At 55.3% G+C, this 25,033-nt stretch overlaps 1 protein-coding gene across 1 annotated transcript in view; it reads left to right on the top strand.

Annotated features, from left to right (window-relative positions):
* SND1 (staphylococcal nuclease and tudor domain containing 1) overlaps positions 1–20,152 on the top strand; it is a 550,040-nt gene extending 529,888 nt beyond the window's left edge. Inside the window, exons 17-24 of the mRNA XM_006861100.1 lie at positions 8,103–8,291; positions 12,551–12,692; positions 15,147–15,270; positions 15,854–15,923; positions 16,871–16,984; positions 17,968–18,171; positions 19,957–20,001; positions 20,087–20,152. Of these exons, the coding sequence (XP_006861162.1) occupies positions 8,103–8,291; positions 12,551–12,692; positions 15,147–15,270; positions 15,854–15,923; positions 16,871–16,984; positions 17,968–18,171; positions 19,957–20,001; positions 20,087–20,152 (954 nt within the window). The remainder of the gene's footprint in view (positions 1–8,102; positions 8,292–12,550; positions 12,693–15,146; positions 15,271–15,853; positions 15,924–16,870; positions 16,985–17,967; positions 18,172–19,956; positions 20,002–20,086) is intronic.
* The last annotated feature ends 4,881 nt before the right edge of the window (positions 20,153–25,033 follow it).

Consider the following 25,033-nt stretch of genomic DNA (forward strand, 5'->3'; position numbering starts at 1 on the left):
TTGAATCAATTCACTCAATCTTTATAAAAGCCCTTTGAGGTAGGTACTATTTTGTGCCTATTTGGCATGTAGGAAAAACTAGACCCAGTAAGGTTAAAGAACTTACCCAAGGTCACATAGCTAGTAAGTAGTGGAGTCAAATTTTAACCTGGTAGTCTGTCCCCAACACCCTCTTCTCACCACAGCACCAAGCTGCCTGTGACATGCCGCACTGCACGATTGTGGAGGAGCTGCTGGGGGACACCAGTGAGGAGAGGTCTACCCAAGGCCAGGACTCCGAAGCTCAGGGAGGGGCAGAAGGGTGCAGACAAACCAGTGCCCAGCTGCCGGCCAGTTGATGCTGACTCTTGGCAGTCCACATGGCAAAGTGAATTGTGCTCCACGGGGATGTGGGGGTGTTCAGTGACTGATTTCTCACAGGTAGACCACCCGGCCTTTTTCCTAAGGTGCTTCTGAGTTGACATCAACCTCTAGCTTTTGGGCTTTCAGCCGAGCACATTCAAGTGTTTATACCACCCAGGGACTCCAAGGGGAAGAATTCACAAGCGTTTGTGAAGCAGGATCAGTGGGGCATGGAGACTGACTGGGAAGGTCAGAGATGTCCAGGATGATCCTAAGCTTGATACCAGTTGGGGTAAGAAATGCACGTGGGAGAGCAGCTTTCCTAGTGAGGTTGGACTCGGGGTGCTGAATTCTGAAGGGAGGTCTGGACTGGGGCTATGCATGCTGATGTCATGTGGAATACAGGAGGGAACAAGACAGCCCAGGGAGGCCTGGGGAATATCCATGTTGTTGGGGAAGAAATCACAATGGAAACCAAGAAACAGCAGAGACGTGATTCTGGGAATCGCAGAAGTCTAGAGTTTCAACAAGAAAGGGGTTGCTTAACTTTGTCAGATCATCTGAAAGATCAACAATGATGGACTCTGGGAAAGAATTATTGCAATTGGCAGTGAAGAGATCTTCAGTCTCCAGTTCTGTTTGAGTGTTAGTGGAGCTGGCTGCATTGTGTGGGGGTGGGGTAGGGGAAGGGTCTTTACCTGAAAGAGGACACCTGATGACCTGTGGGGCCAGACAAGGTTTTCTAAGATGGGCAAGGTATTTGTAGGTGAAGAGATGGACTGGCGGAAAAGGAGATTAGAAAGGTGATGGTAGAAGAGAAGAGAACTGATCACAGAAGGCCCCAGGGAAGCAGAGGATGGATGGGTACGATCTAGATCCAGATTTTTACTTTTTTCCAAAGTGGAAGGGAAAGAAGTCATCATGGAAGCCAATGTAAGTGTTGTTTTTAACGGCAAAGGAAAGCAAATGTGGGTCATTATAGAAACCACCCCACATTCTAAGAAAGGGAAAGAAGCTGGAGAGTTGGGGTCTGCATTGTCTCTAGAACTGGGCCTTGGGGTCAATGAGGCAGGCACCAAAAATAAAAGCAAGCCCGCTGCCATCCAGTTGCTTCTGAGTGACGCCAACCCTATAGGATAGGGTGGAGCTGCCCAGGAACATCCCAAAGCCGTAGGTCTTTATGGAAACAGATGCTGGCACTTGAACTTGGTTGGTTTCAGATGAGGTCTAAAATGGGATGTTATATTAGGTGCCATTGAGTCCATTCCAACTAATGGCCAACATAGTGGCTGTGTGTCCAACAGAACAAAACACTGCCCAGTCCTGTGCCTGCCTCACCATCTTTCCTTTGTTGAGCATCTTGGTGCAGCTCTGTGTCAGGTCAGCTTTGATAGCCTCATTGCAATTAATACATTCTTCCCACCCATCTCCTCACCCCTAGCTCATGCCTTATAGACTCTGGTCCACTACTGAAGCTGGAGAAGGCTACTGGCTGACTTCCCAGGTCCCCCTGCCAGGGGCTGGGCTGCAACATATTATCTGGAGTCTGAGGCTGTTCTCCCGGCAGTGGGATCATTCAGGTGTGCCCAGCTCTCAAAAGGCTTTCCAAAGCCCGCCAAGAGGGTGCCCTAGACAGGGTCTGGGGTGGAATGAGGGCTCGGGGGTCCACCCCATCCTCTGCGTGAACTTCAGCAAAGAGGGAGTTAAATCTTCCTCCGGTTGCCAGCCCCTGGTTTTCCTGGGAAGATGAACAGTCTGCTTTTCTCATCGTCTGCACCAAAGGAACAGATTGCGTCAGTTTGTAAACTATGTTACCACTTACAAAGGCCTGGAGTCAGCAGGTTTGCATTTCCCGGCACACTCAGCCTTTCTCCCCGCCCCATCATCCCACCGTTAGCCCCGAGGTAGGGAAAAGGCAGTGAAGGAGAGGGAGAAAGCCCTGCCTGAACTGCTCGCAGACATCTCGCTGGGTGCCCAGACTTTCCTGCTCCATCGTTTCACGGGGCCACACCGAGCTTGACTTCCAGGCATTTGTGGGGCTGGAAAAGGCCAGAGCATGGTGGACGTCCGGGAAAGAGGTTTTCTGGATGAGCAATCTGGTCTAGGGGTGATGAGAGACCGGGCTGGGAGGAGGGTAGCCAGGGGAGACTATTGCCTGTACCCCTCTCCCCCCCCCACCCCGGCTGGTGGTAGTGAGGCCCAGGAGACGTCTGTCCATCCGTCCGTCCATCTGTCGGCAGGCCCAGCCTCTCCCTCCCTAATAGCACGGTTACTGCTTCTCATCTTGAGAGAAGCCATGGTTCTCTGTGTGGCTGGGGTGGAGGGCCAGCTTAAGATCCTACTGAATTAAGGTGGCTGTGGCAGCATCTTGCCCCCACGGGCAGAATTCATGAGAGCCGGGAAGGCCGGTCTGTGGCATGGTAGGAACTGTGCTTCAGCCAACTGTTGTCTTAGACGGTTCCTCATGCTCTTACCAAGAGGGCCGGGAAGAGGTCCCAGGGCCATGAGCACAGCAGTAGCTTGTCCCCCCACCCCTCTCTGAAGTTCTCCTATATGACCCCCCTGGTTCTCGACACTGAGGTGAGAGAAAGACTCAGTTAAAGATTCCCCCATGGAACCCCCTGCCCTTTCTGTTCACTCCACGCTGCCAGTCCCAGTCTCCCCCTCATCTCATACACTCCAGAGAAAGCAGCATCTAGAAATTGGTTCAGTGTGCACATTTTACAGATGAAGAAACTGAGCCATCCTGTCGGAGATGGAGATGGAACTTTCTGTCCCTGCCGCTGGCCGTGGTGCAATGCTTGCTGCTGATGGAAACTTGGGCCCCTGGGTGCACCCTGGCAGAGCTCCTACCCTGCTCTCCCCAAGGGCTTCAGTGAAGGGGTGTTCTGTGCTGCTCTTCCCCACCTGGGACAGCCTCCATTCCCCTGGCATTCCACGGCCTCAGGCTGAGGCTGGCTGAGCGACAGCAATTTCCTGTGTTGCCCCAGGTGCTAAAGCACAGCAGTGCCAAGGCTTCTTCACCGTCCTCCCAGGCCAATGTGTGTGCCCCGTTGCCCAGAACCCACCCTGAGGTATCACCCTGGCTCTTGCCTTTGTTCTATGTAAAACACCTTGACCCCTAGTGTGCCTGGCTGCCTCATTTAAGTGCCCGCAGCCCTAGCAGCAGCATGACCTGGAGGAGACTGGGGGTCTGTGAAGACCCCCAGGCAGCCAGCACTGCCTCTGTGGGACAGCCTGTGTGGGTTCATTGTCCCCTTGCAGTGTACAGAGAATATCAGAGTCCCACAAGGAGTGGGTCAGGGAATGGTCAGTAGTAATAATTCTCAGCCCCGGGCTCTCGCCCCCGACAGAGAAGGTGCCTCTGGGAGAGGAGAAAATGGTGTCGCTAAGGCCTGTTTGGCCCAGGACCGGGCAGTGTTTCGTTCTGCTGTGCATAGGGTCACTATGAGTTGGTACTGACTCAGTGGCACCTAACAACTACAACAACATGGCTTGTTTGATTGAAATTGCTCCTGTGTCCAGCAGCTGGACTGATCCTGACATGGGGACAGGGTGGGAGTGGAGATGGCTGCGTCTGTGTTTCCAGAGTCTGGGGCACACTTGCTACTGAGGTGAGCCAGGCTCCTGGCCACTACCTGCCCGCCCCAGCTAAGGCAGCTCAGCAGGCTCCAGGTCTCTTCCCTATTCCACCCCGGCTCCCAATCACCACCTGGGAAGGGTGAGCCCATGGCCCAGCCGGTGGGCACGAGGAACTCTTCCTTCCTCAGCAATTAAGAGACATGCAAATTAACAGCCTGTGCTGTTTGTATTAATTTGGTAAATAAGCCAGAACAATTTCATTAGTGGCACATTAATGTGCTTGGGGGCAGGAGGACATGTCCCACTGTGAGGCAGTAGGGCCCCAGCCAGTCAGGCCCACAGATAGGCAGGTCCAGTGTTGGCAGACATGGTGACTCACCACTGACTTGGGCACTGTGATGGACAGAGGCACCCTCCTCAGCCAGCAGAAGGGGTGTCTGTGGAGGTGGGAACAATCACACGTTAGCTCTTTGGTCAGTTCCCACTCTTGTACCCAGTGTGAAGACCCCAGGGTATAAGAAGTCCAAAGCTTTTGGGGGACGGAGGAGGTGACAGGTCCTACTACATGACATGAGAAGATTCTAGTACACAGCCCAGCCCAGCAGGACCCTCCTAGGGACACAGGTCTGGTCATTTGTTAACCGGAAGAGAAAGTAGTTCTGCATTGCCTAATTTACTATGCAGCCCCCTTCGCGGTAAGGGATAGGAGAGACCATGTGACTCCCAATAACTCCCACCCAAAAAACCCCCAGGATTTGAACCAAGTCTGTCAGACTCCTAGCTCCATTCTCTTTTCTTTTGTATCATGACCCAATCATGATGAATGAAGAAGCTTGAAATGAAATTACTGCTCGTCAAATCCAAAACTCATTGTGAGTCGATTCCAACTCACAATGACCCGATACAGAGCAGACTGCTGCTTTGGGCTTCTGAGGCTATAAATCTGTGTGAGTAAACAGTCTCATCTTTCTCCCTTGGCATGGCTGGTGGTTTAGTTTGAACCATCAACCTTGAAGTTAGCAGCCCAACACTTAACCCTCAGAGCCACCAGGACTCCTGAACAGGCCCAGAAGGAGCAAAATAGTTCATGGTGAAGACAGGATAAAGCACTGATGTGCCAAGCATTCTTCTAAGTGCTTAACATACTGACATCATAACAAATCCTTTGACCTAGATACTACTGCAACTCCAGTGTTACAGAAGGGGAAACAGAGGCACGAAGAGGTTAAATGAGGCCTCCTAGGAAGGAGGCCCTTGAGCCAAGCCTCTTCCTGAAGCGCTCCAAGGTGCAGAAGAGACAAGTAGCAATATTGTATATATACACGCATATAGCGCTTCACAGTTTCCATAACACCCGTTACAGTGGTGTTGATTGGATGCCTGCAGTAGCCAGCTGGTCAGAGAAGAGAGGTTTCTTGAGTGACAGGAATGCGCCTCCCTCCCCCAATTCCTGTCATCAGATTGGGGCGATTTTGGGGGGAATTAGTAATTATAGAGAAACGTCAAGGAAATTTTATTTGTAAAGACAAACAGACGTTGAGCTTGAACCAACAATACATGGGTAACTCCTGAAGAGTTGATACAAGAGAGAACAGAGTTAGTTGTGTGAGACTCTCGTTTGATGGGAAAACACATGCGTTTCTTAGTGAATGGCTAGCTTCGGCCTTGTATCCTGGTGATTTTCTTGTGTGCCTCATTTCCCTTTGTGTAGCAGGAGCTCCTGAATGCTCCCGGCTCTGCTCTTTTGTTGCTGAAGCCCCTGACTGTGCCTTGTGTAGGGGTGAGACCGGTGGTTAAGCAGTGGAGGGCAGACACCCTTGAACCCAGCAACTTCCTTCCCTTCACCTGCTCCTCCCCCAAATGCTCCTGGAGCTGTGACCATCTGAGCTCAGTGCATCCATGCAGGCTGAGGTATATCTAGCAGCTGAACACAGCATTGGGGAGTGGGCTGGGGAGGTAGGAGCCTCAGCCTCCCCTCCCCTAAGTGCCTTTGATTGAGAAATTATTGTGACGAGGCAGCTGTAATAAAAGGGAAGCCACAGGCCCACGGGCGACAGCTTCAGCTCCCGCTCCCTGTATAACCCGAGATGGATTCGGTGGCAGCCCAATGCTCAAGGCCAGAGATGTTTTCCTGTGGCTGGCTGGGCCCAGGGACTTGTCTAAGTTAATGAATCACTTGCAGGTGGGAGAGTCTAGGTGAAGTGAGGTCTCAGCTCTCTTGGCACTAGTGGTTCCAGATGTGGACCCTTGTCTCCAATGTGCGTTTCTGCATTCTAGCCACAGAGGACAAGATGTGAAGTTGGGCCTCACTCCATGAGGAGTGAGGCCTGAGAGAGGGACCCTCAAAGGAGGAGAGAGGGCCCTCAATGAGGCTTCCTGCAGCAATCCCAGCCATCTGGTGCCACAAGAGTGACCAGGTGCCCGTGAGTCCTAGAGGCAGGCAGGAGCCCTCTGTGCTTCTCAGGGTTCTTCCAGGCCTGAGCACATTGGCTATCATGCTGACCATCCCAGCTCTGGTCTGACCAGTTGCCTCCACCTGCTGGATGGTTGCCTGCCCTCCAGTGGCCAGCACTCACACTCTGAGAGGACATAGTGGCCTTCCCAGCTGTGAGTACCATCCAGTGTGTCAGAGCGGAGCTGTGTGTACCGTGCAGCGTGTCAGGGCGTAGCTGTATGTACCGTGCAGCATGTCAGAGCATAGCTGTATATACCATGCAATGTCTCCTATACCATGCAATGTCAGAGTGTAGCTGTATGTACCATGCAGTGTGTCAGAGTGTAGCTGTATGTACCATGCAGCGTGTCAGAGTGCAGCTGTGTTCCTTAAGGTTATGTTAATGCTGCTCTTGGCGGTTGCTGTTGAGTCAACTCTCACTCAGAGCTGATTTGTTTGAAGTGGATTGCCAGACTTTCCTTCTGAGGTACCTCTGGGTAGACGCAGCATGTTAACGGTTTGTGCCGCTGCCCAGCGGCAGATGGGAATAGGAATTGGCCAGATTGTGTTCTCACTTCTGCCCCTTGTTGTCCATCCAAATAGCCCTTCTCTGTGCCTTAGGCTCTCCATCTACAGTTGAGCAAGCTAGTCTGGATCTACTATATATATATGTTATTGTATTTGTCATCTTTTTTTCTAGCTCTTTCTCTCTGTGTACCATGTCCCAAAGTCAGTTTTTACTGAATTTGCATGTCCTCTTCAAGGGTTAACTGTGGGCCTCAAGTAGGAAGAGAGGGCGCTCAGGGGCATGAGAAAGCCAGAGTTCTGCCTCCTGGCCGTGGCCCCCCTTTTTCCTCCCCACACACCCAAACACCTGTCCACTCCTGGGGCCTCCTGTCCCCAACATCACTCTATCAAGTCATCTCTACCAGACAAGTGAACTGCTCGTCCCCACGCCACCTCCTTCGCCCCCTGCCTTCAGCCGCTGCCACAGGCTAAGGCAAATTCCCAGGTATTTAGACATTCATTTTATTGCTTAATCGAGCTTGAAGCCATTTAAATTAATACAAGTTTTTACATTCGGCAGCAAAGGTGTTTATAGTCCCCTTTAGTAGGGAAAGAGAGAGGACGGGAGAGAATCAGGAAGAAATTTGTCCTGGACCACTGCCTTCTGGAACCCCAGGGGAGGTGGGGGCTCATAGAAGTGAGCACAGTTGCTCTGTCTCTGGGTCAGCCTCTTGCTGGAGGTGCCCACACCCGCTCCTGGGTTGTGTTGCTGCTCTTGCCTGGCTTTTTGCCTCACCTCTCCTACTTCCTCAGAACCTGGCTTTCGTGGCAGCCTCTTTAATTCCCTTCTTTAAATATTCGTTCATTCAGCTCTTCCAGGGGGAACACAGGGATTCCTTTCCCCAGGGATGCCTAGCTCCCTCAGGGCCCGCCTGTCTTCTAGCACCGAGCTCTGGGGCACACACACACATGCAAGCACACACAAGGAGAGGCGAGACTTATCCCTAAAGCTTTCTGCTAAAGGAAGGGAGGAGACACTGTGAGGGGAGGGGCGTTTTGCAGTTGCTTGTCACTGACAGATCTATCAAGGGTAGTTCTAGAATGTGAGACCCAATTTGGGAACAGAGGGGAAGGGTTCTGAGCAGACTGGTCCTCCCGGAAGGCTGCTGCCATAAGGAATGAGGGTAGTGGGAGCTGCTGATGCCCGCAGGCTGACGGCCCTCTCTCTGTCCCCCAGGTGGAGGTGGAGGTGGAGAGCATGGACAAGGCTGGCAACTTCATCGGCTGGCTGCACATGGAGGGCGCTAACCTGTCTGTCTTGCTTGTGGAGCACGCACTCTCCAAGGTCCACTTCACGGCAGAGCGCAGCGCCTACTACAAGTCCCTGCTGTCTGCCGAGGAGGCCGCTAAGCAGAAGAAGGAAAAGGTACAGTCAGGGTGGGCCCTTCTCCCCACTGCTCACAAGCATCACTTTAGAATGGGCAGCCATTCTGTGGTCTCAGATCCCAGACCAGGAGCCACCCACACATCAGGGAGAGGCTGCCTGGGGCGGCACAGGTTCCAAGCTCAGCACCACTGCTCCGCCTGCTCTGGTGGACCTAGAAGGTGACATTGGAGCTGTGAGGAGCTAAAGGGGAACCCCTGTAGAGACGAGGGGCTGGGGAGGCTCTCCTTCCCCACCAGATGCTTCCTTGGGGCCATGCCTGCTTTTCTCTCACAGAGCCCTGCAGGGAAGCCCATTCTGGAAGCTGCCCCAGGGGATGAATAAAGCTGTTAAGGACAGCCGATTTACCGCCCATCAGTCTCTGCAGACACTGCATTGAGAGAAGGGGGGGTGGGGGGGAGCAGCTTCTGGAAACAAACTGATGGTGTTTGGTGGTGGTGGTGGGAGCCAGCCTGGGCATCCCCACCCTCAGCCTGTCACTGCTAACTTAGGGCCCAGTCCTGATGACAAGGATCAATCAGCCGGCCCCCAATTTGTTAGGACTCTTCTGGGCTTGAAGAGGATTTTGTGGGACATCAGAGCTGAGCCATAAATTGGTTCCAGGACTAAACACTTCCTTTCCCAGGGGGCAACTATCTAGCTTGAAACTCACCTCCCCCAACCAAGGCCCAGACACCTGCCAAAACGAGTGGCGGGGGGTGGTCTTCCTAGGCAGCCTGAGCAGCTGCCTGGACCCCCAGAAGGCACCCACTTCTCCTTGGTTCTCCTCGACCCCCAGGATCTCTTTCTGTACCCACTTCCCCTTGGTTCTTTTAGCACCTTCCCTTGCCCTCCCTGGAAATGTCCAGGCCACCAACCCTTCGGTGGTGGGAAGACTCCAGGGGAAGGGAGGGTTCCTGCTAAGAGGTGCAGACCGCTGAGCACTCAGAAGCCCTTTCCTCATTGCTCACAGCCTTGGTTCCTCCAGGAAGGGGCAGCATAGCTTCCCCCGGACTTCCTGTCTGTAGCGGCTTCCAAGAAGACAGTCCCTTTATCCACACTTGCTTCCAGGGAACAGGGAGCCTAGGCCTGCTGTGCATAGGGCCAGACCTTCCTCTTCTCAAGGCCCCACCCTGCCCCCTGACTGCTCAGCAAGTCACCCTAAAAGGTACCTCTTCAGCTCAAAGACCCCAAAGGGACATGAGGTGAAATGTGGGCCCTCGCCAGGTGCTTAACTGGATGCCATTATTTACTGTCCACTGAATTTGTCCCCCACAACCGTGCTGTGACATGAAGTGATTCTGGAGCTGCACAGTCCACTTGGGCCCATTCCAGGCACAAGTCTCAGTGTAGGGCCACCCCCTCCACCACTCCAGGACTGTCTCTGGCACATCCCTGCCCTCTTTAGGGCCACAGGAGGAGCTTGGGTGACCTTCCTCTTCCTCACTGGGCTGGTCTCCAGGAGCAGTGGGAGCAGAGCTTCAGAGCAGCAGCCTCTGAACTGCTTGGGCAGCAGAGAGAATGGAGTAGCCATTGGGAATGTCCCCAGGGTCCTCACCATCCCGTATTTGACCCTGGGAGGAGGGCTGCCTCATCCATGGAGAGAGAGGCACATCTGAGTTAGGGTATCAGGTGGGGCCAAGGTGGCCCCTGGTGGTTTGGGGCCTGCCTGTGTAGTCTCCACATTTCCTTCAGGACCCTCTCTGCAGAAGGGTGAACCCCCTCTAGTTCCTTTAGGGATCCCTAGTGGTGGGGCAAGTGGCAGGCACCTGGCCTCCCAGCTCCCGGCCAGCCCCAGTGGACCCTGCACAGACTGGACTGGCCATTGATTTTCTTGAGCTTCCCACCATAGGATGAAAGTCTTCCACCAAACTGACCCTGGGCCAGCCGCACCTGCAGAGCCTCAGCGCTAAATCAGCCAGTGGGTCCTAGAGAACACCCCAAGAGAACCAAGGGGAAGTGGGTGCAAGAAGAGGTCCTGGGGATTGAGGCAGCTGCTCAGGCTTATCTTCTAGCCAGTGGGGACCTGGGGCTCTCCAAGGAGAGGACCTAGGGGGTCAGGCTGGGCTAGACGAGGCAGGAGCTTAAGAGCAAGAAGGGGGGTGTCCCTTGTCCAGTGCCAACCTTGGTCTGTAGCAGGGGCCATGGGGGTCACCCCAAAGACAACAGAGCTGGTCTGAGAGCAGAGCCCTCACGGTGACCCCTAGATTTCCTCTGAAGTACAGGTCGGGATGCGGCCTGCTGTCAGCACGGCCACCCTTCCTCCTGTCGGGGTCTGTGGGCTAGCCTTGCTTTCCCGGAGGTCCAGGATGATGAGCCACCGCTGTGGGGAAGTTTCCCAGGAATCTGTGCAGGGAGAGGCCCTGGGGTGCTGTGGGGAAGTTGTTCTGCAGTGGGCAACAGTAATCCGTGGGGTCCAGACTTGCTCTTGTGCTCAGGGAGGGGAACCAAGCTGCTGGCCCCCTCCCAGATGACTGCCTCCTCATCACTAGGAAGCCTCCTGGCCTGGCTCCCTTTCCCAGTGTCCATGGCCACTGGCTACCAAGTCCCAGCAGTCACCGGGGTCCCATCAGGGAAAGAGGAGCAGCCAAGTGCAGGTCCTCCATCTGAGGAGCAGACCCCTCCACTGCTCTAAGACACCTCCTGTGGGGAGATCTGGCTTCTGCCTTGACTATACAGGTGGCAGCACACACCCACTGCCCCCAGCAAGCTTTGGTCTGAGGGCCCCTTGCTGCCCTCCTCCCCTGGCCCACCTGAGCCTGCAGGGAAGGAAGCTCCACCCCTCTCTCCCCCTGGAGGAGACCTAATGCTCTTGCCTGTGGCTCACTCACTTGAGGCTCATTAGCAGTTTCTGCTCTCGCCTGTCAGTCTGTTCCCAATTCATCAACAAGGCTGAGCAGCTTCCTTCCCACTGCTGAAGGAAGCTGGGTGGGGTTCACATTGTAGTCCCCCAAAACACGGCAGGAAGGCCTGGGATTGGGGGAATGGGGTAGGGGGAAGAGGCTGGGAGGGCTGGTGCTGACTGGTGAGGGGGAGGGGAGGGGAGGTGGCAGGCTCAACTCCTGCTCCTGTGAGTGGGTGTTGGCGATGATATCTCAGAGCAGCCAGGGTCCCCAAGAACTGAGAGGCTTGAGTGTCAGTAGGAACAGCTGGCTGAGTAGACACTGGCTGGGAGGTCCCAGCCAGAGCAGATCAGGAAATTGAGGCCTCAGTATTTCCCCCAGAGCACGTTGGATTGAAGAGACCTTTCCAGCGGATGTCAGAAAGGTCAAGCCCACTCGGGTGCAGTCTGTGTTGGGGTTCACAGGTCTCTGGTGCTGGGGACGAGGGGATGGCCGTGGTGATGGGACAGGGGGCAGAGTGTCTACAGCCAGAAGATGTATGGGATCAGGAGCTGTTTGGGTTTGAGCCCAGCTCCAGCCCCACCAACTCAGACTCAGAAGCCCTTCTCCTGCTTCCTGGGCCTGAGACTGAGCAAAGGCAAGACAGCCGGCGTTTCCTCATGGACACGTGGCTCATTGCTGCCTTTTGTCCCTGCAAGACCTGGAGAGCCAGGCTGCCGGGCTCCATTCCCCATGAAGTAGGGATGTCACTCCCTACAACCAGGATTGGCCCAGGAACCGGCAGCGTTTCATCCTCTCACATGGCAGGCAGGTCACTGGGAGTTGCAGCCGACACAGTGGCAGCCATTGTGAGGACTCCATGAATTTCCATGTGGAGGATGTGGAGAATGGTGTGTGTGTACTTGTCACCTGCGTCCCCATCCCATTCCTGTGCTGGGTCTGTGGTACCCCGTGTGTGGTCCATCCACCCCACCCCCTCCCCTTCTCTGACAGGCTCACCACTGGGCTCCTCTGCTGGCCCTAGGATTGGACTGGATGAGCTGTCACAATTGGTCAGCTCCTGAGCCGCTGCCACCTGACAGCTTGAGCTGGGGGGAGGAGGGCAGCAGGGAAGGTGCTCAGTGTTCTTTCACTGTGAGAAGGACCCCACACTCAGCTTGGGGGGGATGTCCTCATATCCTGCGCGCATGAGCAGTGCCTAGGGGACCTCTTTTTGTTGCTGCTCTATTTCTCTGGGACCCTGATAACTGAGTTTGTATGGGGGTTTCTGGTACCTGCCTGAATTTGAGCACCAAAAGAATTTAGAGACCTACTCTCACCCTCCACAGGGCAGGGGGGCTCAGCCTAGAAGGCACTGGCCCACAGCCCCTTTCCCCCTGCCCTGTCTGACTGTACCTCCCCACCCGCTCCCGCCCGCAGGTCTGGGCCCACTACGAGGAGCAGCCTGTGGAGGACGTGATGCCGGTGCTGGAGGAAAAGGAGCGCTCAGCCAGCTACAAGCCCGTGTTTGTGACCGAGATCACGGACGACCTACATTTCTATGTGCAGGATGTAGAGACAGGTGAGCCCAAGGGGTCAAGGCGAGTGGGTGCAGCTGGGCAGGTCCTCCGAGACCTGGTGAGATAACAGAGTTGGTCTGCGTGACACTTCACCTCTTATGAAGTCCCCTAACTCCCAGACACCACGGCTGGTCTGGGCGGAAGGATCTGTGGCTCTCGCAGTTCTCCTAGGACATCTCCAAGGAGGTGGGCTCTGCGGTCACCAAGCTCCAACCCCTCGGTGCTCAGTTCCTAGGAAAGCAGGTGGGAGTACTTGGGCTTTCTCCTTCTCCAGAGGTTAGCACAACCTTGAATGGTGGTAGCCTGTTCCCATGGAAACGGGCACCCGTGTCCTATGGGCAGTCATTCTGTCGGACCCTCCTCTCCTTCCTCCCATGAGTGGGGCCTCCCAGGCAGAGACCTCAGGCATCTGAGTGCCTAGCTCTGACAGCAGTTGCCCTGTGGTCCTTTCTACTCTCTCCCCACTCCAACCTCCCGCCTCTCAGGGCTAGCCTGGACAGGGAAGGAATTCAGTTAGAGGCTGAGGCAAACGCTCTGGGAACAGCCTCTAGGTCTAAGGAGCCCAGTGCTTGCAAAGCCACGCCACAGTGGTAGGATGTGGCTCTGCCCACCCACTGCCCATCACCCATCTCTGGGCCTGCTCTGGACCACCAGCCTCATCCCAACCGCTTCCCCCACTAATGCTGTTTCCCCAGCAGCTGCTTCTGTGACAGTATCACTGCACCAGGAAACGCTGACCACTCCTGGCCCTGGGCTGGCGCTGAGAGGAGGCAGGAGAGGAACCGCGCTGACTAGCCTTTAGAATCCGGTTCTCTTGAGGTCACCCCCATTCCTGGTGAAAGGCAGAGCTCCTGGGCCTGGGGATTGTGAGAAGAGGGTGTCCTGTGGGGCCATCTGCACAGGAACAAAAGCTGCTCCTGAGCAGGGTGCGAGGCTGGGTGGCCCTCAGAGCTTGGGGACAAGGGAGCTCAAACATGACCCTGCACAGGTCTAGTGATGCCCAGGCTCAACGTCGTCTGCAGACTGGCTCTCTCTGGGAGGCCTGGGTGTGGAAACCATATCTCAGATGCAGAATGGGGGAAGGAAGAGGACCAAGGGGAGAGCCACGAACTCATGGGACTCTTGAGAAGGTGTGAGGAAGCGTGGGCAGCCAGCAGGGAGAACGAGGGCTCCACAGAGCCTTGGCCTTGGGCAGCACCACCAAGTCCGGCAGGTAGCCCACAGCAGCCATTCTGCCCTCTCCATACCCCCCTCCGGGATGAGCCTGTTGCCGTTGGCTGGAAATGACCAGGCAGGCAGGCTCTGTGGAAGACTCCAGGGGCTGGACCCATTCTCAGGAGGCCTAGTCCTGCTTCTGCGCCCGCAGAGACCAAGGAAGGAAGACACGGGTTTGTGTGGAGGCTTCTCCCTGATCCCTGGAGTTCTGTCTCCAGCAAGGAAAACTCTCTGAGGAGGCTAGGGAATTTGCCGCCCCATGAGGGAAGGTCATTCTGAGTTTGGGGGACAGTGCCTCACAGAGGCCCGTGTGGACCTGCACCCTCCGTGGTTAACCCCTGCACATCGGAGATTCTCTCTGGCCTGAAGGATGTAAAAAGAGCCGAGTCAGCTATGCTCTGTGCCCCAAGGAGCTCAGCATAGAGACAAGGGACCAGCAAGAGTCTAGTGACCACGGATGTGTCACACGCCCATTGCAGGACGGACAGTTGATTAGACTGGAGCTACCCATGGGTCTAGGAGTCCTGGTATGGCGCTGTGGGTTAATGCGCCAGACTGCAAAGCCGTTTGAACTGCAAGGTTGGTGGTTCAAGCTCACCAGCTGCTCCTCGAAAACCCTATACAGGGTTGCTGTGGGTCGGAATTGACTCGACAGCACTTAACAACAACAACCCATGGGTCTGAAAGGGGAAGGAGCCAAAGACTTCCATGCTGAACTCGAGTCTGTGCCAGAGGGAAGAGGTGAAAGGAGGTTACGTTAAGGAGGGAAAGTGGGAAGACTGGGTGTAGCCAGACCTGCCAACTGCTGACTCCAGAGCAGAAGCATTAGAAGAGACAAGCCAGGGAAGGAGAAACCCACCTGAGTTGGGGGCAAGGGTCAGAGTGGCTGAGTTTGCATGTCTGCAGTCTCAGATCCTGAGGCCCCTTCCTTGTCCTAGGGCCTCTCCTTCAGGAAAGGGTGGCTACAGCCCGCTACCACCTCAGTGGCCTTCATGGGAGTGGATGGCAGGCTGGTTAGGTCACTGGTCTCGACTGGAGCAGGTCCACTCCGGGGACTTCTGTAACCGTGGCAGAGTGGTGGGAAAGCAACGTCTGCTTCTGAGGATGGGCAAGCAGGAATCTTGGGGATGTCCCCTCATGAACGGCGATGCCCTGCAGGATTCCACATCCCACTCGGTCACCACCTCACCTGGAGCAGGGACTCTGAAGGGTCCCTGGTCTCACTGCCCCTCCCCCAACAGGTACCCAGCTGGAGAAGCTGATGGAGAGCATGCGCACTGAGATTGCCAGCCACCCCCCTGTGGAGGGCTCCTACGCCCCCCGCCGTGGAGAGTTCTGCATTGCCAAATTCGTGGATGGAGAGTGGTAAGACCCAAGCAGGGCACAACAGTTCTGTCCCCTGGACGCGGGCCTAAGCAGTCCCTTCACTGGACAGGTGATGGCGGCCTTAGCCGGCTCTCTCTAGTGACCCTGACACCTTCTCCACCCACACCGGAAGGTGATGTCACGTTAGCCCCAACCTCCACCACCTGTCTGGGACACAAGCAGTCTAGAGAAGGTCACTCATGTCTGATCTAAGGGTGGGCCTGTGGCCTTCCCAGGGTGACAAGCGACTTGGATGTGTCCCCTGCTGTGGCCTCCCAGACAGATCTGCCAACTAATTACAGTTGCTGTAGGTTACACTAGGTTAAACAGGAGATACCAATCCAGCCATTCGTTTTGTTGCTTTATGCCCCAAGGACACATTTATTGGCTTCACACGCTCCCTGCCCCTCCCTCTTCTCTGGACTAGGCTCGGGTTCCAGTTGCCACAGCACCTGCTGGACCACCTGTAATGTACACCCTGCACCCCGACAGGGCGAGCTGGGTTTCTGCCCACCATCCAGAGGGGCTCCCAGGGGCCCAGATGCTCTGGGCTGGCCCTGAGCTCAACCTGATTCCTTTGCAGGTACCGCGCTCGAGTTGAGAAAGTAGAGTCGCCTGCCAAAGTGCATGTCTTCTACATTGATTACGGCAACGTGAGTGTTGGGGGCCCGGAGGTGGAGGACAAGGGCTTGGGAGGCCTACATGGTACGGGGTACCCCAGGCCAAGTCCATCTGCTCTCTCAGGGGTGAAGAGTTTACATGTGGCCATCTCTACTGTCCCTAACAGGCCAGGCTCCTGAGTTACAGGCACAACAGGGTCTCTGGACAGAAGTTTGGGAACACTGACCCATCTCAGAGCCTAGACAGACAGCCACAGCTGCTCCTCTGGAGAACTGGGCTCAGCCTCCAGAGCCCAGGGAACCCTGCTCACCCCAATGTCAGGGGCCTCATGTCCACTCCATCTGCCCATCCCAGCACACCCCAGGTCCCAGACTTGCTGGGAAAGGACAGTCCCCGGGGAACACACTCAGGCTGGGCCTGGGAGCCCCTGTAAGCATAGTACTGTACACTGTAGGTACGGTACTCCTGAGGTCTGCTTGTCAGTGTGCACTTTCCTCCCTCCCTCCCAAGGACGGCCCATTAGCAGGAAGCTTGGAGGAAGGCAGTGCTCTTAAGTTCTCACCTGGGAATATTTACCCCACACCCCTGGGCGGAACTACAGGTGTAGTTCCCCTCCCCTTCCCCCCTCCCCCCCATCCTGAAGCAGAACCATAAATGGCTTCAGGCTGGACCTTGGCAGGCTTGGTATGTGCTCTTCTCATCCAGTGGCTGGAACACCCACCCCCTGGCTGCTAGGAAAGCAGGCTGGGACCCTTCCCAGTGGGAAGGGACCTGGCAGGAAATGGAAACGGTGATTAGATATCAGCATGCTTATTTTCATGACAGCTGCCAGGGTATGCCACCACCGGGCTGAGGTGAGAGGGGTTGACAGGCAGAGGCACTGTCTTATACTTGGGGTACTTAGGCCTGGTCCACAGCACCGTCCTGCGGAGTCGGGGCACCGGTGTATGATGCGTGTCTGCCTGGGCTTCCTCTGCAGAGAGAGATCCTGCCGTCTGCCCGTCTGGGAACCCTGCCGCCTTCCTTCAGCACGCGTGTGCTACCTGCTCAGGCTACAGAATACGCCTTCGCCTTCATCCAGGTGCCCCAAGACGTGAGTAGCTGTCTCCCTTCCTTCCAGAAGCCCGTTCCCGCCCTGCGGAACCTGTCAGTGGACACCCCACCCTGGGAGGTCCTGGCAGCTGATGGGAGGAGTTGGAGACAGTGAGGAAGGCTCAGAGATGTAGAGCTGAGCTTCGACCATGCACAGCAAGGGGATATCACAGAGAAGGTGGCAGTGGAGCACTGAGCTAATTCCAGAGAAGTGGGCTGGATGTGGGGGTTGTGGGGCACAGGAGATGAGAAAGAAGAGTAAGTCAGGGCCTGGATGCCAAGACCTCGTTTGCTATGTGCTACATGCAGGAGGCTGATGGCGGGTCTGAAAGTTAGCTCTAGTGCCGTTGTGGAAGGCAAATTGCAAGGGGAGAGCTGGGAGACCCTCTGAACCTTCAGGACTAGAGACAGTGGCAACCAGGCCATGTGTGTGGGGTTGGCAAGAGGCTCAGAGCTCAGGGAGGGAGGGATCTAAACTGGCATTGGGTGGCTTACTGTCCGCTTAGAAATGCGAGGACATGGAGAATCGTGTGTTTGGACTGCTGAAATTGCCCAAGATGGGGAGGTGTTAGCATGCCCAGGCCCCGAGGCAGATGTGCAGCTGGGAAGGATGCACAGACCCCCTGGTTTCCAGAAGGGATGGCCCATCCGCAATGTCCAGCTCCCAGGGAGTCTGGGTAGTGAGGGCAGAGACGAATAACCTCCGTGCCAGGCCAGGAGGCAGCACGCAACACTGGGGGAAGGGAAGAAGAGAAACAAGACCGGGAGGCTCAGGGGAGGGGGCAGCTTGAGCCGGCATTGCCAGTGATGACCGAGAAGCTGGGCCTGACCCCAACAGAGGGCAGGTGATGGGCCAGGTGGACTCAGCTGCTGGGTAGGAGAGAACGGAAAGGGGTCATGGCACATCTGCCCTACTTGGGAGTGGGGAGACCACTGTCCAACTCGTGCCCACCTCTGGCCTAATCGTCTATGTCCCTGCTACAGGAAGATGCTCGCACCGACGCCGTGGACAGTGTGGTCCGAGACATCCAGAACACCCAGTGTCTGCTCAATGTGGAGCACCTGAGTGCCAGCTGCCCCCACGTCACCCTGCAGTTTGCTGACTCCAAGGGTGACGTGGGGCTGGGCCTGGTGAAGGAGGGGCTGGTGATGGTGGAGGTGCGCAAGGAAAAGCAGTTCCAGAAAGTGGTAGGTGACATGGGAACGACTCACACGTCACACAAGGCCTGGGGACCGTGGCTGGAGCCTTCTGCCCTGCCATGCCTGCTGGGGAAAGATAAATGGATTTGGGTTTGTTAGGGTTTTTAAAAAAGCTAATTACATCCTAAATTAATTGGCTGTGGGTTTGGCTGAGAATGTGAGTGGAGCTGCATACTGGGGCAGAAAGTTTGCCTTCGTTGGTCGTGAGCCTCAGGTACCTGTGGGAACCCTGTGCAGGCAGGGGGATGGGTCAGAGACACATGCCCTCTGCTCTCCTTTCCGCAAACCTTCCAGTCCAGAGCCAACTCCGGGCTCAGAGTGACCAGGAAGTAGCATCCCAGCGCCCTGCAGCCTGTGTGAAGACCCCAGCATGGTGTCTGGGGCCCAGTCTTGCTGTCGTGCAGGGCTGATCAAGCCTCGAGACAGCTGGTGACCACCTGGAGTGTTCACTTGTTGCTCCTCGTCCCCTGCACACCTGAGCCCTCCCTGGCCTCTCACCAGGTAAAGGGAGAGCCCACTGCGTGGTCCTCTTTCTGTCTGTCAGGACAGGTAGGGCTCCTCTCCCATCAGGGTGCAGGCTCGGAAGGTGGGCGGCTGTGGAAACCTTCCTCCTTCACACCTCTTCCCCTTACCATTCTGTCCATTGCTGTCTCTCTGTTCTCAACAGCTCTCAGCCCACAGGATGTATCAGTGGCTGGTGGGTCAGCAGTAACCTTGATTGTACAAACTGATATAAATTCATTTGGAAAGGACACCAGTGTGGACAGCCACGATCTGAGCCCTGCTCCTCCCCACCCCACTGCTGTTGAGTTGACTGCAACCCACAGCAGTGTGTGTTAGCGTTCCTGAGGCTGTAAAATTTTATGGGAGCAGAAAGCCTTATTTTTCTTCCACTGAGCAGATGGTGGGTTTGAACTGCCGACCTTGCAGTTAGCAGTCCAGTGCCCACAGCTCCTGATTTTTCCTTGTGGGTTAGCTAAGTTCCCTGAAGAATGGGAGAGCTAGGGTCCCCCATCAGAAGCTCTGGTGGTACAATGATTATAACTGCTAGCTGGAAGGTTGGTGGTTTGAATCCATCCAGTTCCTCCACACGAGAAATCCTGGCAGCCTGCTCCCACAACAGCCACAGCCTAGGAAACTATGGATCGTTCGGCTCTGTCACGTGGGGACGCTGTGGGTTGGAACCAGCTCAACGGCACAATAACATAGAACAAAGACCTGTAACATCTCTGAAGTCTAGAAATTCCTTCTGTCCCACCCCCTCGGGCACACATCTACCATTTGTTCATCTGCTCACGTAGCCATTCTCTGAGCAGACATTTGTGGTGCTGTTGGTGTGCCCTCAGCACTGTGTAGGGTTTCCAAGAACGCCTGGTGGGTTTGACTTGCGGTACCAACAGGAGTAGGGAGCAAAAGAGACATGGGTCTTTGCCCAGCAGTGCTTACGTTCCTGCACGAGGAGACAAACATTAAAATGATTACAATAAATGAGTAACCCAAGTTGAATGCCAGGAGATAAGTGCAATAAAGAAAGGAAATAGACACCGATAAAGGGAGAAGGGATCACTGAGGTCTCATTCAGAAGGTGGCACTAGCAAAGGCTGGAGAGGGACAGGACATGGGGGGGGGCGGTTTCAGGACAGGATCAGTACACAGGTGGGGCTGCCTAGGACCCCTGTAGGGTTTTGAGCAGAGACGTGTTGGGCCGTCTGAGCCTGGCAGTACCGTCCTGGCTGCTCAGCTGAAAGTCCCCACTCCTTCTCACCCCTGTAGATCACCGAGTACCTGAATGCCCAGGAGTCGGCCAAGAGCGCCAGGGTGAGTTGTCACTTGCGGAGCCCCAGACGGTGCTGAGAATTGGGGCACGGTGGGCGGGCCCCTCAACCCATGGTCTCTTTTGCAGTTGAACCTGTGGCGTTACGGAGATTTCCGAGCCGACGATGCGGATGAGTTTGGCTACAGCCGCTAAGGAGGACTTGGGTCTGGTCCCGGCACCGCTCACGCCAATGCCCCTCCCTCCGCTGCGAGGCCCTCAGCTCCAGACCCCGGACGGTGGGGTGCCGAGTGGGTCCAGCTTTGCTTCCGTGTATGGAGACGTCTCGTCGGGCGGAGTCGGGGCGCTGGGGGGCAGCCAAGGCTTGCCGGGGTGACAGACACTGCCCTTCCGAGACTCGCCCAGCTGGCTTTGTGTTTTTATTGAGAGTTTGTGGTTTTAAAAAAATTGTCCTCAAATCAGGAACGTGAAAGAGCAGCGCGGAGGGGTAACCTGGTAGCCCAGGGCAGCTGCCCACGGGCACCTAACGGCTACCCAGACCACCCTTCTGCCCAGCTCTCTGTCTACCTGTTGATTATGTGAGTCTCTAATCCGTCCATCCACATGCCAGCGTCCATGTCTGTCCTCTCCAGCCCTTTCCTTCTGTATTTAAAGCTTTCAAGGCCCAATAAAATAGTCATTGCTGTCCGCAGCCCTGACCCTTCATGGTGGTGCCCAGAGGGAAACCTGGCACTTTTTCACAAACCCTTCAGTTGTCATCTAAATGTCTGGCCACATCCCCTAAAAACAAGGCCAGCTGGGGGAAACTAGGCAGCCCCTCAGATTTCGGAGCAACCTCTAGCCTGGTGGGCATTCCTGGGCACAGCGTCCTGCAGAAGGCTGGAGACCTCCACCTTACCAGTCGGGACCCATTGCCTGTGGCTACCCTTAAGAACTTTGCAGCATCTGAGTTGTAGTGCCTTGGACAAACACATGACACACAAGGCTGCGCAGGGCTCCCCCAGACCAGGCAAGGGACCCAGGGGCCTGTCCTCAGGCAAGCCAAGGGCTTTGGCAGCTCTGCCAGAGCACAGTAGGAATCCCAAGGCAGGACCAAGGGAAATGGGGGGGGGGGGGCCTCGTCCTGCTGTGTTGAGCTAAGCCAATAGCCAGGGTGGGTAAGGACACTCTGAGGTGGGTCGGGCCCCCAGTTAAGGGAAGCCTGTCTGTCCAGACCACTCATGGTCAGCTTGACCTGATGAGATACCCGCCTCAGTGTCCCCAAAGTCGAGTTGGTCCCCCAGCTCAGAACCCTAGGCTACTTTCAGCCCATGGGGCAGGAAAGGGAACCCTCAGAGCATCCAAGTGGGGTGTGAGGAGGAGCCCGTTACACTGCTCGGGGACTGGCAGGGGGACAGTGTGCACACTGAATGGTCACTCCTAGTGTCCTGTCCCCTAAGTCCTCATTCTTCCACACAGCAGCAGTCGTGTGGTTCTGTCCTTCCAGGCCGCCCCTACCAAACCTCTCACCTGCCCTACATCCCAGGTTGCCTTGTAAGGCTGACCCTTGATCTCAGGGGAAGTTGAGGGGTTGGTGAGGCTTGTCCCTGCTGCTTCTGTCCACACACTTTTTGTGGCCCAGGGCAGCTCTGTAAGGGGCAGTTGAGAGAGGACCAGTGAAGGAAGAAATAAGTTGAGAGCAAGTGCTTAACGCTTCTGGATCCAGACCTGGAGGGCCCACTGACCCATGTCCCAGGACTGTCACAGCACCGAGGTACCCAGCGGTCATTGCAGGGAGGGATGGGGATGAGCCTGGAGAGGCTGGCCAGCCCCTCTTACGCGGGGCCTCCTCTTCTGTCCATGATAGAGGAGAGGTTTGTGTCTTACCTGTTTCTCTTGCTTCATGGGCCTCCGGGGAGGGCTAGGAGGCCGGTCGGTATGTACTCACTGTGAGCACAATCCGCTGAGGGGCAAGATGCCAGCATCTTCTTTGTTAAAGGGTCTGCAATCATCTCGCTGTCTACCAGTTGCCTTGGTTACTGTGCCCAAGGATAAACCCTCCTTCATTCTCCAATTGAAATCATGCCTGAAGCGTCCCACTTCTTACTCCTTTCTCTTCCAAGGCTGATTTTAGACAAAGGTCAGCACTCGCCAAGGCAGGAAAGCGCTGCTGTTCCTTGTCCTCTTTGACCCCAGCTTGGTGTTCCTGTCTCTGCCACATCTGTTCCAGCAAGGCATCTAGGGGCACAGTCCAGTGTTAGCCATAGTTGGCACCAGTCAGCCAAGCGCTTGAGTTCTAAAACGTGCTCCTGGGCCTCAGAATCACAGACTTGCTCCTTGTCTACCTTCCCAGTTGATCAACAACATCTCTGTCCATCCACCCACTGGCACTGAACCAGTGCTGGGTCCAGTGAGGTTCTGCACGTGGCCGTGTGGTCCAGGAGTGGTTGTAGACTGGGGAGACTTCCCCAGGAAGAGGGGTGAACTGGAAGACAGGTGCAGCAGAGCACAGGGTCAGGGGTGGCTTCACCCCTGCCTGTGTTCAAAGGAAGGCCTGCGGTGGAGGGCAAGAGTGAGCGGGGCTGCCTCCACCTTATTTATCGGTTTGATTATGCCCATGTCCCAGGGAGAATCAGCGGACCCTTCTCTTACATCAGCCCATGTTGGAAGCAATGGCGAGGGGCTGGAGAGCTGGTGCCTCAAGAGTGGTTATTGATGTCCTAATTACAAGAGGATGCTAATTTAATTTGAACCTAATTACAGTGCACTACCCCGGGTGGCATGTGTTTTAATAATTAACGTCCTTCCGATGCGTAGGAGTGTAATAATATTTACACTCGGTTGGCCAGCAGCCTGGGGAGGCGGACTGGGGGCCCACAGTCACCCTCTTCTCCCCTCCCCCCCCCCACCAGATAGCTTAGCTGCTAGCAGGTGGGGAAGATGGCACATGAGGTCTGGTTGCCTGGAGTCTTGTCCGCCTTCCCTGAGGCCTCAACTTCCAGCCGCTTCCGTGACCCAGCAGGCCTCCTCGCTCTGTGGGGTGCCAGGCTAGCATTCTGAGCTTCATCACGCCTGGCAGCATCTGCTCCCCACTCCTGATGTGCCACCATATGAAAGTGGGCCTTCTGCCTGTCAGGATCCATGGTGGGGGAGGGGGAGGCTTATTGAACAGGGAGACTGGAGGAAGGAGAGTAGTCTGGGGTTTTGGTAACATTTGTAAAGAAAGATACAGTGTGTAAAGTACACAGACTGTAAGGATGACCGCTCAAGTTTTCAGTAAGAGCACACCCCGATCAGCAGACCTCACCCACACCTCGTAAGTTTGTTCCCCTCCTGTGCCTTTGGTCCCAGTGGATTTGTCTTGCCTGTGTGGTTGTATGTGTGTGGTTCCTACTGTACATGTGACTTCGCTCCGTGCAGCTAGCATCTGCACACTCCACTGAGGGTGTTAGAAGTCAGAGCTGGCTCGCCGGTCCCAGAGCACAAAGCTCCTCAGCCTTGTGGGATAGCAGGTGCAGCTGGTGATGGGCAGAGACACTGGACAAGCAGTTTCCCCAACCGACCAGGAACAGTGGTGTCAGTGGGCACCCAGTTTACCTTCCAGGGCTCCCTGACATGGGGAAAGGCTCTGTCGAGTCCAAGGAACCAAACACGGCTGTCAGGCTGAAGAGGGGACGTCAGTGTCTCTCCCCACATGTGTGTCCGTGTGTAGTGGAAGCCCACCTCCATCAGAATCACCTGGGGTGCTTGTTAAAGTGCAGCTTCCAAAAATAGTGCCGGCATGTATCACATGGAGGTGGGGCCGGTGAGCTAACTCCTCATCTATTATAGCAGGAAGACGCTGGGGAGTGTCTGAAGTTGGTAAAACAAAAACTAGTCTATTATTTAGTAATAAGTTGGTAGCCACAAAAGATTGCTAACTGATAATTAAAAGTGGTTGTGTACACACAGGAGTCCTGGTGTGGCTCTGTAGGATAAGCGCTTGACTGCCCACCACAAGGTTGGTGGTTCAAGCCCACCAGCCGCCCCTCAGAAGCTCTATAAGGGTTTCTGTGAGTCAGAAATGACTTGAAATCACTTAACAATAAAAACAGACGCACAGCTAGGGGCAGGGAGTGTCCCCGTGTACAGCTGGGTGTTTTAACCCTTAATGAGCGTTCCTGGTGGCTGTATTACTTACCGGCAGGGAAATGTCCAGTTTGGTCTAGTGGGTGGAGCCTGGGAACCTACACATGTAACAAGCCTCCTGAGTGATTCTGATAGGTTAAAGTTCAAGATTAACCACCACTGCCCAAACATTCTACGAGATGCAGAAAGAGGCCAAGTGACCAGCCCAAGGTCTCCGAGGTTATTAATGTCAGGGCCAGGAAGAGAAAGCAGGACTCCTCGCTCAAGCCTGTGGGTGTTTCCCTTTGTCATGGCTCCTCTAGGTGAGCCTGGTTCTCGGATCTCAGGAGCAAACAGGCTGGATTCGGTTGAGGGAGGCTTAGGGTGCCCTTGCCTGGGCCCAGGGAGATGATCCCTCTAGCCACTGTCCAGAGCTCACATAAGCAGACTACTTTGACCCACAGTTTGTGACACCTGAGTTGTCTGTGAGCCTTTGTAGGAACTGGTCTGGGTGCTCAGGATCCTGGTGGCACCATGAGTTAAGTATTGGGCTGCTAATAGGAAGGTCAGCAGTTGCTCGGTGAAGAAAGGTGAAGCAGACTCGAAACCCCTCTGCTGCAGCGCTCTGTCCTATCGGCTGTGAGCTGGAATCGACTCCAAGGCAGGGGGTTTGGTTTTGGATTTTGAGCTTCAGCTAGGACCCCTGCTCGTGCAACAGTTAAGCAACACAAGGTCAGCATTTGAACCCACACTACCACTCTGCAGTGTAAAGACCTGACAGATCAAAGCCTAGAAAACCCTGCGGGGTAGCTGTCCTCAGTCATGTACGGTCGCTATGAGTCAGAATCAGTTTGATACATGAGCAGGCTGGGGCCAGCCACAGGAGCCTCCCAGTCCACTGAGAACAGCTACTAATTGTAGGAAAACGACACACCTCGCCTCAAAAGTTGTCTACACAAGTGCTGTGGGGTTACTTTGTGAGGTTGGTGT

The sequence above is a fragment of the Chrysochloris asiatica genome, unplaced genomic scaffold (assembly GCF_000296735.1).
Source record: "Chrysochloris asiatica unplaced genomic scaffold, ChrAsi1.0 scaffold00041, whole genome shotgun sequence".
Classification (NCBI taxonomy): Eukaryota; Metazoa; Chordata; class Mammalia; order Afrosoricida; family Chrysochloridae; genus Chrysochloris; species Chrysochloris asiatica.